A 19128-nucleotide genomic window follows, 5' to 3' on the forward strand; every position below is an offset into this window, starting at 1 on the left:
TGGCTATGATTATTAAGGCATCAAGTCTATATGGTCTGATGCTGTGGTTAGCCGGTTTGAGTCCTGATGATGGAAAGAAAAAGAAAATCTAGCCTATACCAGAAGACACTAAGTGTAACCAGCAAAGGTATAGTTTATGTGAACATTCAATATACAAAATAAGACCTTTGAAGTATTTATGTAAATAAACAAAGTTTAATTTCACTGTGGGCTGTTAGTGTCTTCCCATGACTGCCTGGTGGCCGTGATCATTAAGGCATCAAGTCTATATGGTCTGACACTGTGGTTAGCTACTTCGAGCCTGATGGTGGAAAAAATTTTGCCATCAGAATGCTGGCTGGCAGGGTAAGAGAGGTGATGGTATACAATTTCTAATTCATAAATTGCATGGCAAAAACTGGAGAAATAAATAAATACTGTATTAAGATTTAATTACTTTAGTATGTCCGGCTCCATGGCTAAATGGTTAGCGTGCTGGCGTTTGGTCACAGGGGTCCCAGGTTCGATTCCCGACAGGGTCCGGAATTTTAACAATAATTGGTTAATTCCGCTGACACTGGGGCTGGGTGTATGTGTCGTCTTCATCATCATTTCATCCTCATCACGACGTGCAGGTCGCCTACGGGAGTCAAATCACAAGACCTGCAGCTAGCGAGCCGAACTTGTCCTCGGACACTCCCGGCACTAAAAGCCATACACCATTTCATTTTTTACTTTAGTATGACATACAAATGTTGTACATATTGTGCCCGTTGCATTTTCGGACGTGTTCCAAAAAGGCGCCTAGGAAAGGTATAGACCACTCAAACTAAAGAGAGTATACAACGAAGTCTTAATATTTAGAAACAATAGGAGGCCATGACTAACTTGGAACGACAACATTTCAAAGGCGGTGCAGAACAGAGCAAGGTCAAGCAAATTGTTTAAAAAAAATAAGTAAAATGAATAGATTATTGTAAAACTTGACTTGAAAAACTGAATTCGAGAGGATAAGAAGTGAATCGCTGCTGCTCTGTAAAAATAAGAAGATTGTCAAGATTGTGGCGGAAATTTTGAGGAAAAACGACTATAATTTAGAAGGAGATGGCAAAACAACCTGTTAAAACACTTTGGAGGATATAAATACGGTAAAATATACGAGAATTTAGTCAAATACGTATACTGATAGACCCGAGGTGCAAGATCAGTGATATTTCGGAAAAAGTAAACTGAAAGCTGCAAAAAAGGGAAAGAATAGGAAAGAATTACTCCATTAAAAGAAAAGAAAAGGAAGGAGTAGTATTTTTGAAAATTAAATAATATAAATTTCAAGATTTTCGTAAGACAAGGCGAAAATATCTTACGCGGACTTAGAGAATTGGTCGATAATAATGCAAAAGAAAACTAAAATAGTTTAAAAGAAATATTAATCTAACAAGAATATAAAATGAATATTTACTTCTCGGAAATATTTGATCTTATTGGCAGTTATTCCAAGAAGATGATGATCTGCTAAGCATCCAGATGGACCAACCTGGAGGGAGATATCATCCAAACAGCTGAACCTACCCAAGATATGAGGAGGAATCTGCCCAGCAGAACCAACCTAGATGAGATGAGGAGTCCAGCCGAACCTCGAACCATGGCCAATGAACCAGCGATGTGACGAGCAGAAGGAGAGCAACTGACGGCTGATATGACGAAAGACGAGCTAAGTGTTTATGATAAGTAACATAATTCATAGTTTAATTTGGCATATGCCGTAGAATAGAATATTCTAAGTATGAAATATTTTAGTGTGCAAGTGAAACAGTGAAGTGAAGTGCATTACATTTAAGCTGCTAATGCTATATTAAGTTAGTGCAGAGTTAGATAGATATCTTGTGAAGTATGATTATGTATGAACAGGTGATTCAACGAGGTAGTTGAGAATACGATGAGGAAGGAAAGTAATATAACAGCTGTTTGCAAAGATTGTCATGTGATGAAGAATATCTATGAATCTCGTGAAGCCATTCAGTCAAAGATTACGTCACAGGTGGATCGCATGCAAGAAGTGATTAGATAGAATCGAGTTATTCCTTGTAAAGAAATATTATTAAATGCACAAATACAGTATTTTAAGGTTATGCATCATAATTTTTAGAAGAGAATTGATTTATAAAGGAGTATTTATGTGCAGAAGAATGTTATGTCTCAGTAGTTGCAAATAATATGAAGAAAGTTATGAGTGATGAGCATAGATATTGAGAAAGTTGAGATGGAATTAATTGAAGGTTGTATAAGATAATAAGAAGTTATATGAGTTGATTTGAGTATTATAATGTGTGTTGTAATAATTATGAGACATATACATCGATGATAGACATTAAATATAAATGGTATCGAATCAGTTAGACGATGCAAGTACTAGAAAGGAAATACGCCACGGGAGTGACTTGAAATAAGGTATGGATGGTGAATACTCGTATATGGTTGAGATTTAGGTGGTGGTATAGTAATAAATACAGCTGTTAATATATATAGATATATGAGCTTGGTGATGTATTCTCAAAATATATAAAATGTGAGGTAGGCAAGAAGTTATATATATGTAGTGGAGCCGACGTATAGACATAGTATTGAAATATCATACCGCAGATACTCGTTGAAATTACGTGCACACGCGATATATTTGAGTTAAACGTAACAAATGAAGGCAAATCGAGCCAAACTAAGCCAAATTAAGAATTATGTTGATAGAATAGGGAAATAGATTATTGTATATGTTGAGTATTGTTTTACAATTTATGATAGAATGTAAAATGAGAAGAGAGTAAATTAGGAGCCATGATTTAAGAGGCAGTAGGGTCGAAAACCTTATCACGTCAGTTGTCATAACATACTTCCTCAGAATGATATTCTACGTTAACGAATTCAGATTTCAATGCATACAACTGTATAAATTATCAGAAGGAATTCTAAATTTTCCTAATGCTAATGTAATTGTGTCACATTGATGCATGTGAATGATTAATTTAATTTTTCATGGATGATTAGAGATAATTTGATTTCATTTCAGAAAGATTGATTCATAATATCATATTATTTTATTAATAAGCCAGCGCTGACTTAAATATTGAATTTCACGGATTATTATTTATTTAAAACAACAATTGTAGAAGTTCATAATGATACTAATTCTCATTTCTTTGAGTTTTTGATTTAATAAATATGTTTCTTCATTATTTTATAATTCAATGAGTGATAAATAGTAGTAGTTAGTAGATTGAATTAGTTTGTAAGGTGATTTTCGTATAATTTGCGATAAGAAATTGTGGTCAATGATGAAATTATAGTTTATATGCCATAGGATGGAGATGTTCATTGGTGATTATCGCGTATGGTAATTCGCGTAAAGCTTAACCTACAGAAAAATGAAATATTTTTCTTACTTGATGAGATACCCTGAGATTACATCTGACTAGCGGGAGTGATAGCTGTGTTGTACCTGGACGCAGGAAGGGATCAATATGAATTCAGATCCAAATTTGTGTTGCCGAAAACCTTTGATGGTTAGTGTGACGTTAAACCATTAGAAAGGAAAAAAAATCCAAACCTATCCATGGTGTTCATATGGAGTTTGTGCATATATCAAAGTTGATGGTGATTTGTCCATGGAATGGGGATGTTAAGCCATGAATAGGCCCTTTGGTGTGTTATTCAACAATAGTAGTAGTGCCAACACCATGTTTCACTCTTTTTCTAATTCATCATTACCATCCCACATTCGGACGCACAGGTTGTCCATGGGCATCAGATAGAAGGACCTGCACCAGATGAGCCGATCATTTCCTTGGACACTCCCACCACCTAAAAGCCATACCTAAAATGTAGTGTCTTCCCATGAGTTTTTATTTTGACTGAGCAAGTGGCTATGCAGTTTGGGTCACATAGCTCTCAGCCTGCAGTTTGGAGATACAGGGTTTGAACCCTGAAGATGGTTTTCTGTGGTTTCCCATTTTTACACCTGGCAAATGCTGGAGCTGTACCTTAATTAATTAAATACAGGGAGATTCTAAAATACTTTTACAAACTTTGTGGATGGGTTCCTTACACCGAAACAAGAAAGAAAGTCATATAAACAAAGGTCCCAAAATCCTTCGTTTCATTTTTGTGTTATTAGGAAAGTTTATGTTTGCACTGAACGGCTTTCCAGGTCCAACTAAGAAGAAACATGTGGTTTATGCATGATGGGGTTCCAGCATATTTTAGTCTCATTGTTCCAAATGCACTGGCTAGTATCTACCATCACAAATAGATATGTAGAGAAGGACTAGTGCTATGGCCTGCACGTTCCCCGCGACCTCAGTCCTTTGGATTTTTATCTCTGGGGACATCTTAAACAATTCGCTTATGTAGCAGACAACCTGGATTAAGAAATTCTTCATTGATGTGTAATGGAAATCTGCGAAAACATTCGACACCATCAGGGAGTGTTTGAAAGTGTGCGATGGTCCATGATTAGACAGATGGATGGGTGTCTAGACGCAAGAGGATGACATTTGGAACATTTTTTACAATTTGGTGCGAAAATGGAAAGCCATGGAAAACCATCTTCAGGGCTGTTGACAGTGGGGCTCAAACCCGCTATCTCCCGGATGCAAGCTCACAGCTGTGCACCCCATTTTGAGCATTACATATGAGTTTGTGTGTTGAATACATCCTAACAAGCTGACAATGTCAATGTCAAAAACAAATTAATGAGTCACTTTAAAATGTTTTTTCCTGTGATTCATCATTGCCAAGTCAAAACTACTGGTCATAAAGAAATGGAATTTTGAGGTACATTTATATTACAGTGTAAGTGCTCGCTAAGGGAGGTTTTTTGGATATTCCGCCACTAAGAGGGTGAATTGTTTAAATGAGTATATCTATACCCCAAAAATTAAACAGTTTGCAGGCATAATAATTGGTATTTGGAATCTCCCTTAATAAAGATACACATTTTTTGTTTTGTTTTTGTAAAATCCCCATAAGGGGGTAAAAAAGGGGTTGAATACCTTTAATGAGGATACTTATATCTCAAAAACTGAAGATGTTACAGACATAAAAATTGGTATTTGGAATTTACTTTAAAAATAGAGAAACACATTTTTTAAAATTTTCAAAAATTCACTCAAAGGGGGAATGGAAACGAGTGACAAACAAGGTGAATTTTTAAAATGAGAATATGTGCAGTGTATCTAAAAAATGCAATCTGTTACAGACTTGAAAACTGGTATTTGGAATCTCTTGTAAAAGTAAAGAAACACACATAATTTGTTTTTGGAAAATCCACTTAAGGGGAAGTGAAGAAGGGGTTGAATTTTTAAAATGAGCATATCTACAGTATACGGTATTTCCAAAACTTAACATATTACAGAAGTGAAAATTGGTATTTTTAATCTTTTCAAAATAAAGAAACACATATTTTAAGTTTTCAGAACAAACACTTAAAGGGAGGGGGGTAAAAAGGACCAAAAAAGAGGTTGAATTCTTTTTATTAGGATACTGTGACATGCTATATTAATATGTGACAGCTAACAACGTGGCAAGCAACAGGAGATCGTCTGGATTTGAAAGAAGTCTGTTTTATTCGAGTTTGTTGAAAAATATATTCTGTACCGGTACGGTATATGTCTTTCAAATTGTTGATATGAAATATTTTGATCAGTTCAACAATTTCAAACAATTCCTGTATGAGAGTAGTAATGACCCTGAATAGAACAAGTTACCTTGTAGTTAGAAATGGGCTAAGTTAATAGTAGTTCAGAGTTACTCAAACATTTTTTTCTATACCAGGGCATAATGCAAATGTAGAAAGAGTATTTTCATAATTCTCAGCACATTGGCCTAACAGCAGGAACCATTTCAAGAAGGAATTAACATGTTTATATGTTAGACATGCCAAAACCCCTAAAGGCAACTGAATCTTCAGAAAAGTACCAGCAAGGTGTGTAAATTAGTTTTATTGTTTATTTTTTGTGAGATAACACAGAAATGGATATATTTTGTTTATATATGTGTAATTAGAATATATATGTCTAAATTCAGACTCTCAATAGAGGATTTTTGTGTCCTCTTTTTTTTATCTATTTGCATCTGGTCACCTTAGGTATGGGCTAGATCAAATTTGTTACTTTCAGTGACCTGTCTTTTACAATAAGAAAGTGACTGAGATATCAGTGATGCTAGTAACTCTATTCCTTATGCAACCAGTCTCTGTTATGCACAGTGTGACAAACGTCACTCACAGTGTTAGTTGGTGCATGTATTTCAGTGGGCTTGGAAGACTGATATATAAGAGCAACTTCTGACTTAGTGAAGAAAACAGTGGGAACTATCTCGCTCCTTGTCTAATAGTACACCTCTTCAGTGATGGTCTTTGGGCTAAGGACTGAACATACAACATAAAAGTCCCAGTATACTTGTACAAACTTGGGAGTATCACTTTCTGATTGGTACATAATTTTAAAACCAAAATATTCTTTTTTGTAGTTTTTCTTTAATATTTTTTCCAGATGTTAATGTTTTGTTTGGGTTCTTATTTCTTTCAGTAGATGTGTCTGACTCAAGTGCCTGTGTATGTCTGGGACTTAGTCAGCCTGCTCTGGCAGCTTTGTCTTGTTCATTGCTTTTGAAGTGTACTTCCTGTCCTTTGGTAAAAATGAAGAGTGACAAAGAGTTTGATATTGAATTTAGGGCCAAGAAAGGAATCCAGGTACATGTATAAGGAGTGTGATGCAACACTCTGCACTGATCCTTAATTAATTTAATACAGTCAGATACATATAAACAATGTATTTCTTGTTCAGTATTTAGTGTCATAATGCCTTACTTGTTGAAGGTTTAATGCTGAAATGTTTTGTCTCTATTTAATTTACATTTGCGTTAAAAAATGGCCCTTTAAACAATATCACAAGTATATTCAGGATTTTAAAACAGGGACTTTACAACACTTATATTTCATGGTTAAGTTAATAAAACTTATTTTATTGTTACCATTGTCACTGTACTTTCATAAATATTCCATTTTAGCAATAAAAGTTTAGATAAGAAAGAATCACAATTTTTAAAATATTCTGTATGTTAAAAGGTGAAGTATAAAATGATGATAGACCACCTCATCTAATACTATTTGTGGACTTTCCAATATGATATTCTAATAATATATAGAATTTTTTGTACATGAATATGAAATGTTTGTGATTACTCACCGTAAAATTGTAATTAAGAGTTTCCTTCTCAATTATAAGTTGTTCTTTTCTAGTGGTGTTTTTATTAGGATCAATATACAAAAGTAAAGAACTGATTAATTTTGTTTCTATGATGAAAGACTGAAGTCTACCTCGAGGTAACCAGGGATGCTGCCATGTCAGAATTATTTCCGATGAATTGGTAGGAACTGTTTTTAGGTTCAGTGGAGAACTAGAGGCTAAAAAGATAAGAATGATCACTGTGAAATTATACAGATTATAATACTATTATACTACTGCAAAAAATATTGAAGAAATATCTTTCATCTCAATAATCATACCTTCTTCTACTGTGGTAACAGTCACTTCCTCAGTCTTTCCATATAGACTGTTCTTGTTGATTGCAACAACCTACAAAACATATAATTATACAATCAGTGGGATGATGTTACTCAAATAATAAAGTTACTGAAAATAACATTTGCTTCAAATAATTCATACCAAAGAATATACTGTATGTATATTGTTCAGAGAGAACTGAGAATGTTTTATTTTATGGATGCATTAATCTATGATACATGGGACCTTTTTAAACTATCATATGCATAAAAAAGTTCAGATCCTTCTCTGGGGAGATATAGTATTTACAATGCCCTATGTCTTCTGGTAAACCTCTGTGGTTCAGGTGGCAGCATGTCGACCTCTCACTGTTTGGTTCCATGGTTCAAATTCTGGTCACTATATGTGAAATTTGTTCTGGTACAAAGCTGAGGCAGGAGAGATTATTTTTTCTGGGTTCGCTGGTTTTCCCTGTCACCTTTAATTCCAGCAACATTCTCCAATATCATTTCATTTTATCTATCAGTCATTAATCATTGCCCCAGAGGAGTGTGACAGGCTTCAGCAGCCGGCACAGTTCCTGTCCTTGCCACCAGATGGGGGCTTCATTCATTCCATTCCTGACCCGATCGAATGACTGGAAACAGGCTGTGGTAATATGAAAATGACTGGAGGTATGAGCTATGCTAGTAATGTCATTTCCTATACAACCAATCTCTGTGATGAATGGTGTGATGGAATGTCTTGTACAATTAGTTGGTGGGTATGTTTCAGGGGGATGGCAGAATGATGTGTAATTACATAATCCAGATTTGATTTTTAAAAGGGAATATGGAACTACCCTTCTTTTAATTTCCCTAGTCCATTTATTCAGTGGTGCCTGGACTTTCTACGACTGCTAATGGTGTAGTTGTTCAGAATCTAACTAGCCATCACAGAGATTTAATTTTTTTAAAAACCTGCAGGTACATACATCAAAATAAAGTTTCACAGCGAGTGAACTGAATTTGAAAATGCTCATGAGGTCATCTGCAAACTCAAATGACACCTTGATGTATCCACAATGATGCATACAAAATGCTGTCAACGTGTGTACATGGATTTATTTACAATTATTTACAAATTAAATGCACATAACCAAAATCACTGCCATCACAACAAAACACTTCACTCCGTAAACACCAACTAGCCACCATTTCTAACAACCTATCAACGAAGTATCTTACAAGGAGACTGCAACCACTGCATGTCAACTACCAACTTTACTAAACCAATTCACATACTTCAAACACTCGTTAGCAAGATGTACGTCTGGTCAGAACAACTCCTGTTAAACCATGACTCTTACTAAGCAATAACTCATCTCTACCATCAAGACCACCTCTTTATATAGATGCCTGGCCAGGCTTCCAGAAAGATATGTTACAAAAATGCCTTCTCGTAAATTCTCGGGTGGCTAACAATATGATTATAATGTACAGAATATTCCACCATCATCTTGTCAGATCTAGAGCCATTCTGGATGTTACAGTGCATTTCACAATTTTGCAGTGGAATACACATCATACATAGGTAATAATAAATTATATAATATTAATTTACAGGTATTTACACTAACTGAACTCATATAAATGTCTATATACAGAATATTTTTCATGACATAACCTCACAAACACTGTGATCGTTCGACTACGTAAATAATAATAATAATAATAATAATAATAATAATAATAATAATAACAACCAAGCTCCATAGCTGCAGTCGCTTAAGTGCGGCCAGTATCCAGTATTCAGGAGATAGTAGGTTCGAACTCCACTGTCCGCAGCACTGAAAATGGTTTTCCGTGGTTTCCCGTTTTCACACCAGGCCTTAATTAAGGCCACAGCCGCTTCCTTCCCACTCCTAGACCTTCTCTGTCCCATCTTCACCATAAGACTTATCTGTGTCAGTGCGACGTAAAGCAACTAGCAAAAAAAATGAAAATAAATAATAATAATAATAATAATAATAATAATAATAATAATAATAATAATAATAATAATAATAATAATACAAGCTCGATAATAATAATAATAATAATAATAATAATAATAATAATAATAATAATACAAGCTCGATACTTGCATTATTTACCCATGGGTAAGAGAATATTGTTTTCATGTTATATCAGTTTATCACACTTGCGTCAATATCCCCCCATATAACTTGAAACAATTTGCAGAGTCTGTCACACTCGTTGACTTTGCCTTGGTTGTAGATTGTATCTTCCTTCTTCCTCAACATTGCTGGATGTGCTCTCCTCCTCTTGACTGGATCGTGCCGTGTTTGGGATCAAGGTTGTCTCACCGCCAGCCTCTTCCTCGATGATCGTCAATGAACTTTCCTTGTGACCAGACTGAGCTGTGTCATTAGTAGCCTCTCCTCCAGGTGGACCTGTCGTAGTACCAAGCTAACTCTGTAGGCGCAACGGTTGGGTGACTTGCCGCAACTCCCGATGCATGGACCTTGACAGGAGGGTTGGTCTTTAGTATGTAGACCCCATGGCCCAGCTGCTTATCAATCTTGACGGGACCAACCCACTTAGGTGCGAGACCTGCGTGAAAACCTCCAATCTTATTACTGACTGGGTGGTTACGTCGCAGTACTTCTTGGCCTGGTAGGAAGATCTGGGTCTCTTCGACATCTTGAGCCTTGGCCTGCGTAAGGGATCTTTTCTTGGCCAAAGCTTGCATCTCCTTGATGTCCTGCTGCTGCTGCTGCTGCTGCTGCTGCCACTCTGCTAGGCAAACGGCTGCATCATCTTAACCTGGAGTGGGTGGTGGATGAATCTCCCAATTCCCAGTGCTGTATAGCTGTTGACCAAGGAACAGCTCAGTTGGGAAATAGCCAGTGACATGGTTGATGCGTAGCCGCAGGGCAAAGAGTGACTGCGGTATCTGACGGCTCCACAGTCAATGTTCTTTGTCTATAAGGTGGACTCGTAGCATTCTTTTTAGCTACTGGTTTTGTCGTTCTGTTGGATTGGCCCTTGAGTTGTAGATAGGGGTGGTCCAGTGCTTCACACTCCATTCTGTCATCATTTGCTGCCACTTCCTCGATGTGAACTGACTTCCATTGTCTGACAGAATGCACCGTGGATAACCGTAGCGGCTGAATACCTCATCTTGTAGCAAGCTGGTGATGCATACTGTTGTTGCTTCAGGTTACATAAAATAAACTTCGTGGTCCATATCATACTTTAACACACTGTTATGTGGCTGAAGATGTTAATAATATACGAAACATGTACCACTTTTTACCAATAAGTTGCCATAAGCAACAAATGTATCGACAAGGTGGGAAATAAAAAATACTTAGTTGTGAAGTTGTTCAGGTATCGGAAAGACCTCCATCCATCTTGTGAAGAGGTCGGTGATTACTAGGAGTCCTGTTTTACCCTGTGGTGTTCTGGACCCTTCAAGTCCAGGGCTATGACCTCCCATGGGCATTGTGGCCTTCTTCCTCGTTGGCTGGAATCTGCCTTCCTGTTGCTCATCTTGGTGCAGGCACAGATGTAGCACCCCTTCACATAGTCCAGGATGTCTTTCCACATGTTGATCCAGTGGCCTTCACGGTATGCACTAGCCATGCATCTTGGTGGGTGTGCTAGGTACCAACTGATGAGCCCAACCTAGCACATGGGGGTGAAATGCTGGCAACCAGGAATAAGCTGGAAAATTTATTATGTCCAATAACAGACCATTTATATTGGTATTATAAATTTACTTATTCAGGACAAATATTTCAGATTCCCTATGGGAATCAACATCTATATCATCTGATGGCCAAGCAGGCATCAATTTTTGGTAATGAGACAAAGTCTCTCATAGTGCATTGGCACTGCTGGTGGCTCCAAGTAGCCTACGCAGTGGCCTCCATGGTATGCACTAGCCATGCGACTTAGTGGGTGTGCTAGGTACCAACTGATGAGCCCAACCTAGCACATGGGGGCAAAATGCTGGCAACCAGGAATGAGTTAGCTGGAAAATGTATACTGTCCAATAACAGACCATTTATGTTGGTATTATAAATAATGGGATCTAAAAGAATGTTTGTCAGATAGACTGATACATCTCTTCACCTCCTGGATGTCCAGCTTCAGTGCTGTTGTGGAACTTCTCGAGGATGTCTGTCGCGTGCTGTCTGGGGATCACCACTACCGCAGGAGTGTTGTAGAGGTGCCACCTGTACATCAAGAGTCCTCTGTCAACCTGGAAGTTCTTGTAGCACATTTTGAATTCCTTCGGGACGAGTTAATTATTGCTGTTCTGTGTCCTAATACACTGCGCCATGGTCCTATGGTTCTTGTCTTGTTCCTGCCACTGTATGATCACTCCCAGATCAAGTTCTTTCTTGATGGACATAAGGAAAGGTTCCTTGGGCTCACTCTGGTACTTTTGTGGGAACTCCCTCTCGACAATGATGCTCCTAGCTTCGGATTCCATTGCCAGGTGCCTAGATAAGCTGTCTGCTCCTGTGTTCATCGGTCCTGGGACGTGACACACATCAAAATCAAATTCTGTGATTAACAGAACCTATTGCATCAATTTAGATTTTAAACCAGAGACCGAGTTCAACCATTTGAGAGCAGCATTATCGGTGGAGAGTTGGAACGTCCTTCCCTCCAAGTAACCTCTGAATTTGCCCATGGCCCACACCACGGCTAAGGCTTCCTTCTTGGCAGTGCAGTAGCATTGTTCGGTGGGAGATAGCTTCCTGCTGGCATACTCGATGATGTTCCATCCACCGTCACTCCTTTCCTGGAATAACATTGCTCCTAAGCCGGAGTTGCTGGCGTCCGTCTGCAGGCACATCTTCCGTTGAGGGTCGGGATGAGATGGACTGGGAGTGTTGCATATCACAGCCTTAGTGCCTTGGATAGCCGCCTCTTCCTTGTTGGTCCATCGGAACGGGAGGTTGTTATGGAGTAGATCAGTGAGTGCTATTGCCTTCTCTTCAAAGTGTGGCACGAATCTGCTATACCATCCACACACGCCAAGGAACTGATGATTTGTCGCTTGGTCCACGGGTATTCAGCTTCTCCGATAGCTCGGTTCTTCTCTGGTTGCCTTTCTAAGCCTGCAGATGTTAGGACATGGCCAAGATATATTCTACATGGGACTTGGCAAAGTGGCACTTCTCCAGTTGGCAAGTCAGTCCATGAATCTTCAGTCATTCCAGCACTTTCCTCCTCAGATGTACAAGGTGTTCTTGAAAATTCTTGCTGTGAATTAAAATGTCATCGAGATACAGTTGGCAAAAATCTCCAACATATCCTGATAACACCTTATCCATCAGTCGCCTGAAGGTAGCAGGAGCATTCTTCAATCCAAAAGGCATTACTTCAAACTGGTACAATCCTCTCGGTGTCATGAAGGCGGTCAGTGGTCTAGAACCTTCCTCGACCTCCACTTGCCAATATACAGAGTTGAGATCCAGCGTGCCAGGTGGCAGATTCCCTATCTGTTGTTTTCCTAGCCTATTCTTAAATGATTGCAAAGAAATTGAAAATTTATTGAACATCTCCCTTGGTAAGTTATTCCAATCCCTAACTCCCCTACCTGTAAATGAATATTTGCCCCAATTTGTCCCCTTGAATTCCAACTTTATCACCATATTGTGATCTTTCCTACATTTAAAGACACCACTCAAACTTATTCGTCTTTTTATGTCATTCCACGCCATCTCTCCACTGACAGCTCGGAACACACCACTTACACATTACAAATCTCATGTTGTGGTCCAATTTGAAATCATGTGACCCTGCCACGGTGGGGAGGCCTGCGTGTCCCAATGATGCAGATAGCCGAGCCGCAGGTGCAACCATATCGGATGGGTATCTGTTGAGAGACCAGACTAACGAATGGTTCATCGAAAGGGGGGTAGCAGCCTTTCGGTAGTTGCAAGGGCGGCAGTCTAGATGATTGACTGATACGGCCTTGTAATAATACTCAACATGGCTTAGCTGTGTTGATACTGCTACACGGCTGAAAGCAACGGGAAACTACAGCCGTAACTACCTCCCGAGGACATGCAGCTCTCTCTCTGTATGAATGATGTACTGATTATGGCTTCCTCCCGGGTAAAATATTCCGGAGGTAAACTAGTCCCCCATTCGGATCTCCGGGTGGGGACTACACGAGAGGGGGCGATCATCAGGAAGATGGATACTGACATTCTGCGAGTCGGAGCATGGAATGTTAGAAGTTTGAATCATTGTGGTAGGTTAGAGAATCTGAAAAGGGAGATGGATAGGCTAAAGTTAGATGTAGTTGGTATAAGTGAAGTACGTTGGCAGGAAGAACAGGATATTTGGTCATGCGACTACCGAATTATCAACACGAAATCAAACAGGGGAAATGCAGGAGTTGGTTTAATAATGAATAAGAAAATAGGGCAGCGGGTAAGCTACTACAACCAGCATAGTGAAAGAATTATTGTCGTCAAGATAGACACCAAACCAATGCCCGCCACAATAGTGCAGGTCTATATGCCTACTAGTTCAGCGGATGATGAAGAAATCGAAAGAATATATGAGGAGATAGAAGATTTAATACAATATGTAAAAGGTGACGAGAATCTAATTGTGATGGGAGACTGGAATGCAGTGGTAGGCCAAGGAAGAGAAGGTAGTACAGTAGGAGAATTTGGATTGGGACAAAGGAACGAAAGAGGAAGTCGGCTGGTTGAATTCTGCACTGATCATAATTTAGTCCTTGCCAATACTTGGTTCAAACACCACAAACGACGGCTGTATACGTGGACGAGACCTGGAGACACTGGAAGGAATCAAATAGACTTCATTATGATTAGGCAGAGATTCAGAAACCAGGTGTTAGATTGCAAAACTTTCCCAGGAGCAGACGTGGACTCTGACCACAACTTGTTGGTCATGAAATGCCATCGGAAGTTGAAGAAATTGAAGAAAGGAAAGAATGCAAAAAGATGGGATCTAGACAAGTTGAAAGAAAAGAGTATGAGGGATTGTTTCAAGGAACATGTTGCACAAGGACTAAATGAAAAGGCTGAAGGAAACATTATAGAGGAAGAGTGGAGAGTCATGAAAAATGAAGTCAGGAGGGCTGCTGAAGAAATGTTAGGAAGGAAGAAAAGATCAACTAAGAATCAGTGGATAACTCAGGAGATACTAGACCTGATTGATGAACGATGAAAATACAAGAATGCTAGAAATGAAGAGTGCAGAAAAGAATACAGGCGATTAAAGAATGAAGTGGATAGAAAGTGTAAGGTAGCTAAGGAAGAATGGCTGAAGGAGAAGTGCAAGGATGTCGAAGGCTGTATGGTCCTGGGAAAGGTAGATGCTGCATACAGGAAAATCAAGAAAAACCTTTGGAGAAAGGAAATCTAGGTGCATGAATATTAAGAGCTCAGATGGAAAGCTACTTCTAGGGAAAGAAGACAAAGCAGAAAGATGGCAGGAGCATATCCAACAGTTGTATCAAGGTAAAGATATAGATAATTTGGTTCTGGAACATGAAGAGGCTGTTGATGCTGATGAAATGGGAGACCCAATTTTGAGGTCAGAGTTTGACAGAGCTGTGAGTGACCTAAATAGGAACAAGGCACCTGGAATTGATGATATTCCCTCTGAATTACTGACTGCCTTAGGAGAAACCAGCATGGCAACATTATTTCATTTAGTTTGCAGGATGTATGAGACAGGAGAAGTCCCATCCGATTTTCGGCAGAATGTTGTTATACCTATTCCCAAGAAAGCCGGTGCTGACAGGTGTGAAAACTACCGCACCATTAGTTTAGTATCTCATGCCTGAAAAATTTTAACACGTATTATTTACAGAAGAATGGAAAAACAAGTTGAAGCTGAGTTGGGAGAAGATCAATTTGGCTTCAGAAGAAATGTAGGAACACGTGAAGCAATCCTGACTTTACGTCTGATCTTAGAGGATCGAATCAAGAAGGACAAGCCCACGTACATGGCATTCGTAGATCTAGAAAAGGCATTCGATAATGCTGATTGGACCAAGCTATTTATGATTCTGAAGATGATAGGGATCAGATACCGAGAACGAAGAATTATCTACAATCTGTATAAAAATCAGTCTGTAGTGATAAGAATCGAGGGCTTTGTAAAAAAAGCAGCAATCCAGAAAAGAGTGAGGCAAGGCCGCAGTTTGTCCCCTCTCTTTTTCAATGTTTACATAGAACAGGCAGTAAAGGAAATCAAAGAGACATTTGGAAAGGGAATCACAGTCCATGGAGAGGAAATCAAAACCTTGAGATTTGCCGATGATATTGTTATTTTATCTGAGACTGCAGAAGATCTTGAGAAGTTGCTGAATGGTATGGATGAAGTCTTGGGTAAGGAATACAAAATGAAAATAAATAAGTCCAAAACAAAAGTAATGGAGTGCAGTCGAACGAAGGCACGTGATGTAGGAAATATTAGATTAGGAAACGAAGTCTTAAAGGAAGTAGATGAATATTGTTACTTGGGTAGTAAAATAACTAACGATGGCAGAAGTAAGGAGGACATAAAATGCAGACTAGCACAAGCAAGGAAGAGCTTTCTTAAGAAAAGAAATTTGCTCACTTCAAACATTGATATCGGAATTAGAAAGAGGTTTTTTAAGACGTTCGTGTGGAGCGTGGCATTGTATGGAAGTGAAACATGGACGATAACTAGCTCAGAAAGAAAGAGAATAGAAGCTTTTGAAATGTGGTGTTACAGAAGAATGCTGAAGGTGAGATGGATAGATTGAATCACGAATGAAGAGATACTGAATCGAACTGGTGAGAGGAGATTGATTTGGCTAAATTTGATGAGAAGAAGAGGTAGAATGATAGGACACATCTTAAGACACCCAGGACTTGTTCAGTTGGTTTTTGAAGGAAGTGTAGGTGGTAAGAACGGTAGGGGTAGACCAAGGTATGAATATGACAAGCAGATTAGAGCAGATGTAGGATGCAATAGTTACGTAGAAATGAAAAGGATAGCACAGGATAGGGTGGCATGGAGAACTGCATCAAACCAGTCTATGGACTGATGACTCAAACAACAACACTTACAGTCAAAGAAAAAGTACTAGAATATAAATTCCACCTATTCAATACATACCACTTAGTTGAGCAGCTCGTCTTCTTCCTCTTTAACCACAGTGCTTGTATCTTCCTGCATACAGATGTGGTGCTGGCTGTACAATTAGTGGAACTGCAGAATTTATGAGTTAAAAAGTAAAGTTATGTCCTCATTCCGAGGTTGTGCAGGTCTTTCCGAACACACTCCCAATGAAGGTGAGCTCCATGCACATATTTAACCACATACCAGCCCTTCTGCCAATCTTAACTTTCTGGCAGTAATGGGAATTGAACCCAGGCTACTGAGGATAGCAACTAATCGTGCTAACTTTTATGCTGTGAAGGCAGACAATTCATGGGTGGTGGTATCACATAATTTCACACAAATTTCCCATACCACCTTCTTTAATGTGTAAACAGTCTCTGCTGGTAAACACACAAGGCTTACCTGACCATAGTTTTGTTGTGGTTATGTCTTCTCATTTCCACTCCATAATTAAATCCTCGATAGTCAATTTGGACAATTGAAGCACACTGCCAAACAATGCTGTATGGCACTTTATCACAGTGTACAGGAACTAAGAAAAATGTTTCCTCATTTTCAACTTTAAAACAATCAAACATAATTATTGGTGAATAATAAATCATGTTCAACCACCAGATGCCATAACATCATTCCAGTGACAGTGCAACACCTGTTTGAAGTCTCAGTATTGTGGAACAATGTTGTATACAACTCCCCATACAGAGTTTTTCCATAACAAACACAACATTCGTGAACACAATATCAGGAATAATTTTCTAACATACTACATTACGCAGAAATTACATTTATTACATCAACATAACACACATTACACCATATTTAACAGTTAATATTGAACATATCTGGTATAATTAGGTATTGATATTACTTTGAAAATAATTGAAAATATTGTCATACTTTAAACAGAGAGTCTGACTAACATGCAAAAGTCAGATAGATGTAGACTATTAAACCATTAAAATGTCATTAAAAATTGACAAGAAAACCAAATAAAAATAAAAGAATACAACCATATCAAGGTATACAATACTCCACGAAGGCAAAACAGCAATGTTAGTCTACAGAGAGAAGATTTTTGTAAAAATTCCAATATTCTGTGCTCAGATACTTGCACGTCTAGTAAATCCATAGCAGAGTACCTGCTGAAACAGTGTTCATTGATGTCGCATTGTTCTTGTTTAAGATAGTGTATCTTACACACGGATGAAGAATGTTAAAAGACTCACAAGTAGTCAGTGCAGTTGGATCATTACCCGACAATTTAAATCACATAATCTTCATGATTTTTAGGCCACAGTCTCTGTTTATGGATGTTTCAACCTCACAGTTTGTCGGAGTTCAGTCACTGTAAATGGTTTGTTCAGAAATGTTTCCCCTATCATGTATTTCCACTGCATAGGAACCATCACTTACAAAACCATGCAACATTGTTCCACTTACTTGGTTTGGAGGCTTTTTAGCAGGGATATTCCTCCCACATCAAATTGCATATGCCTTCTCCAGATCCCACAATATTTTGTGCTCAATATCCTTCTACTCGCTTACATTCACTTTGTTCAGTTGTTTTACTCGTACACTATTAGGACACAACACTGCATCTCCCATGCTTGCCATGTTGCAGACTCCAGTGTGTCATACAGCATTGTTCCAACTGGCACCAAACTTATAGACTCGCAATGAGGTGCTTGTAAATAACATCCTAGCTTGTTTATGAATTAGCGTGCGCAGAATGCTCTATACATCAGTGTTTGGCCATAAACTCAACTTGACCAAAAATCTGCTACACAGCATTGTTTGGTGGTGTGCTTCTATTTTTAAAGGGTAAAGTGTCCCTGACTAATTGTTTACTGATAATTACTCCAATAATTACTCCAGTTCAAAGTTACAAAGCTTTCATGTCCCACCCATTTTACAGATATCTTGTAGTACTGAAAAATTTTGTGCTGTCAAAGAACTTTTATAACAGCATCTAGGCTACAGTTTGTGTGTACAGAAGAGTGTCTGAATACTTTTGATCAAACAGTTTATATCAAGAACACACAGACCCAGCTTCAGTCCTCTACTGACATTCATAGTGATTAGAACCGTAAAAATGCTGGGAACAGCTTCTAATTGATTCTATATTCATCAAGAACAAAATCTTTAGAACTAAACTTTCACATAGCATCAATCATCTGACCGCTTTCAAAATATTTACAATATTATTTGGGTAAGTATAAGTGATGAGCTTTAGTTAGAATTTGTATACCATATGACTCTTTAACTCGACAGCCTAAATTCTCAGTCTTAGGCATAGAACCATTGATCCAGGAAAAACTAACAGATATAGAGAACAAGATTAATATTAGGGAGTACGATTTGTCTTGCTGTTAGTTAGCCTTCCAAGTATCATAGTTAATTTCATATTCAGTTATGTATTTCTATTATTAATTCATTTAACATATTTATAA

At 38.2% G+C, this 19128-nt stretch overlaps 1 protein-coding gene across 1 annotated transcript in view; it reads right to left on the minus strand.

Moving 5' to 3' along the window:
* Positions 1–19128, minus strand: part of LOC136874533 (receptor-type tyrosine-protein phosphatase kappa) — a 251010-nt gene that overhangs the window by 165343 nt on the left and 66539 nt on the right. Inside the window, exons 7-8 of the mRNA XM_068227831.1 lie at positions 7538–7607; positions 7218–7435 (exon numbers count right to left, since the gene is read on the minus strand). Of these exons, the coding sequence (XP_068083932.1) occupies positions 7218–7435; positions 7538–7607 (288 nt within the window). The remainder of the gene's footprint in view (positions 1–7217; positions 7436–7537; positions 7608–19128) is intronic.

This window comes from Anabrus simplex, chromosome 5, assembly GCF_040414725.1.
Source record: "Anabrus simplex isolate iqAnaSimp1 chromosome 5, ASM4041472v1, whole genome shotgun sequence".
In the NCBI taxonomy this organism is placed as follows: Eukaryota; Metazoa; Arthropoda; class Insecta; order Orthoptera; family Tettigoniidae; genus Anabrus; species Anabrus simplex.